The sequence below is a fragment of the Sitophilus oryzae genome, unplaced genomic scaffold (assembly GCF_002938485.1).
Source record: "Sitophilus oryzae breed Bouriz unplaced genomic scaffold, Soryzae_2.0 scaffold_1620_pilon_pilon, whole genome shotgun sequence".
NCBI lineage: Eukaryota > Metazoa > Arthropoda > Insecta > Coleoptera > Curculionidae > Sitophilus > Sitophilus oryzae.
Window position 1 is genome coordinate 1,355,974 of NW_022146304.1, and position 1,523 is coordinate 1,357,496.

At 36.5% G+C, this 1,523-nt stretch overlaps 1 protein-coding gene across 1 annotated transcript; it reads left to right on the forward strand.

Annotated features, from left to right (window-relative positions):
• Nucleotides 1–532: 532 nt before the first annotated feature.
• Nucleotides 533–1,098, forward strand: LOC115880175. Its single transcript, XM_030897312.1, has 2 exons — nt 533–827; nt 902–1,098. The coding sequence occupies exons 1-2, from the start codon at nt 533–535 to the stop codon at nt 1,096–1,098; spliced, it is 492 nt and encodes a 163-aa protein (XP_030753172.1).
• Nucleotides 1,099–1,523: the final 425 nt, after the last annotated feature.

Below are 1,523 nucleotides of genomic sequence, written 5' to 3' on the forward strand. Positions count from 1 at the left end.
AATGTGAACTACCATTAAACACATATTTTATAAAAGATTTGGAGTGAAAATTTCAAATAGGAATCCTGATACAGAGCTTTTCCGGAATACGGAGCCATCTTTTATAAAAATTCGTTCACAGTAAATGAATTCGGAGGTTTGTATCCCATAAGCGCTTAAATCACTCCACTATATAAACTGTCGGCAGTTATCATATTATATACATGGTGTTCCTTAATGACATGCTAATATTTAAGGGTGTGATTCTTGGACCTATTCTAAAAAAAAACATCTTAATTTCTGAGTAAAGGGTTGTGATTTTTTTTAAATCATCCAAAAAACTTTTTTTTTTGTAATAACTCCTATTTTATTACAGATATCTTTATGAAACTTCATACACGTCTTCTTTCTTTTACTCTTGTAAATAATGAAAATAAAGTTGTTTTAGATTTACATACAATTAATTGTATGTAAACTATCAGCACCGTATCATCCATCAACAAATGGACAAGCGGAACGGTATGTGCAAACAGTGAAAGACGCACTATATACAATGAAAACTACGAAAGCAACACTACAGAGTAATCTTAACCAATTCCTTCGACAATATCGCAAAGCACCACATTCCACCACAGGACAGTCCCCAGCTCAATTGTTCTTAGGACGAGACCTTCGCACTCGCCTTAATCTAACGAGACCTGATGATATATCAACGAAAGTGTTGGAAAAACAACGAGCTGCGATGCAATCAACTTTTCGCACCTTGGAAGATGGACAAAGAGTGTATTTCCTATCTGGAAACCAGAAGCTCGATAAATGGCTCCCTGGCACAATTTCTAAACGAATAGGTGATCTCACTATGAAATCAACTATGAAGATAAACAAATAAGACGTCATATTGACCAAATAAGAATATTTCAAGGAGCAATAGAAGTGCCAACAAATGATCGTCAACGCCATATTCGATACTATGAAGAACCACCAATTGTACCAGCTACCAGAACATCAATTCGTGAACTAGAACCTCCAGTGATACCAGAGAATACACCTCACACTCCAATGATACCACGAAGATCAAATCGAGTGATTCGTCCACCACTAAGATATTCACCAAATTGAAAGGAGGGAGGAATGTTATATATTTATCGGAGTACACCTCCACCTGTGAATACCTGAAAAATAGTGAAGCTCATGTCATAAGTTTAGTTGTCAATGATTTGTAATTTTGAAATGGTATTTTAAATAAAAATAGAGTTTAGTGCACTTTATAGATATATAAACTCGTGAAAGTGCAACATAGAAACGAAATCTACGAACGCCAACGCAACCTCGTCAAACTTCGTGCTCAAATACAGACTTCGTCACTTTGGTAAGTCTCCTGTTTATAAACGTTGTTCAACATGGCTCAAGTAACACCAGAATTACTCCAACAACTATAGGGATTAATTGCCAATGCCATACGACAGTCTCAAATACCTGGTCCAACAGAACAAACGTCATCAGCACAGCCTCGACCACCCCAATTCTCCATGCAAGCGTATCGC

Excerpts from the sequence above, each read along its gene's own strand:
- LOC115880175 (XM_030897312.1), top strand. The coding sequence starts at position 533 with ATGAAAACTACGAAAGCAACACTACAGAGTAATCTTAACCAATTCCTT. Across the intron at positions 828-901 it reads CACAATTTCTAAACGAATAG|GAGCAATAGAAGTGCCAACA; the intron begins GTGATCTCACTA and ends GAATATTTCAAG.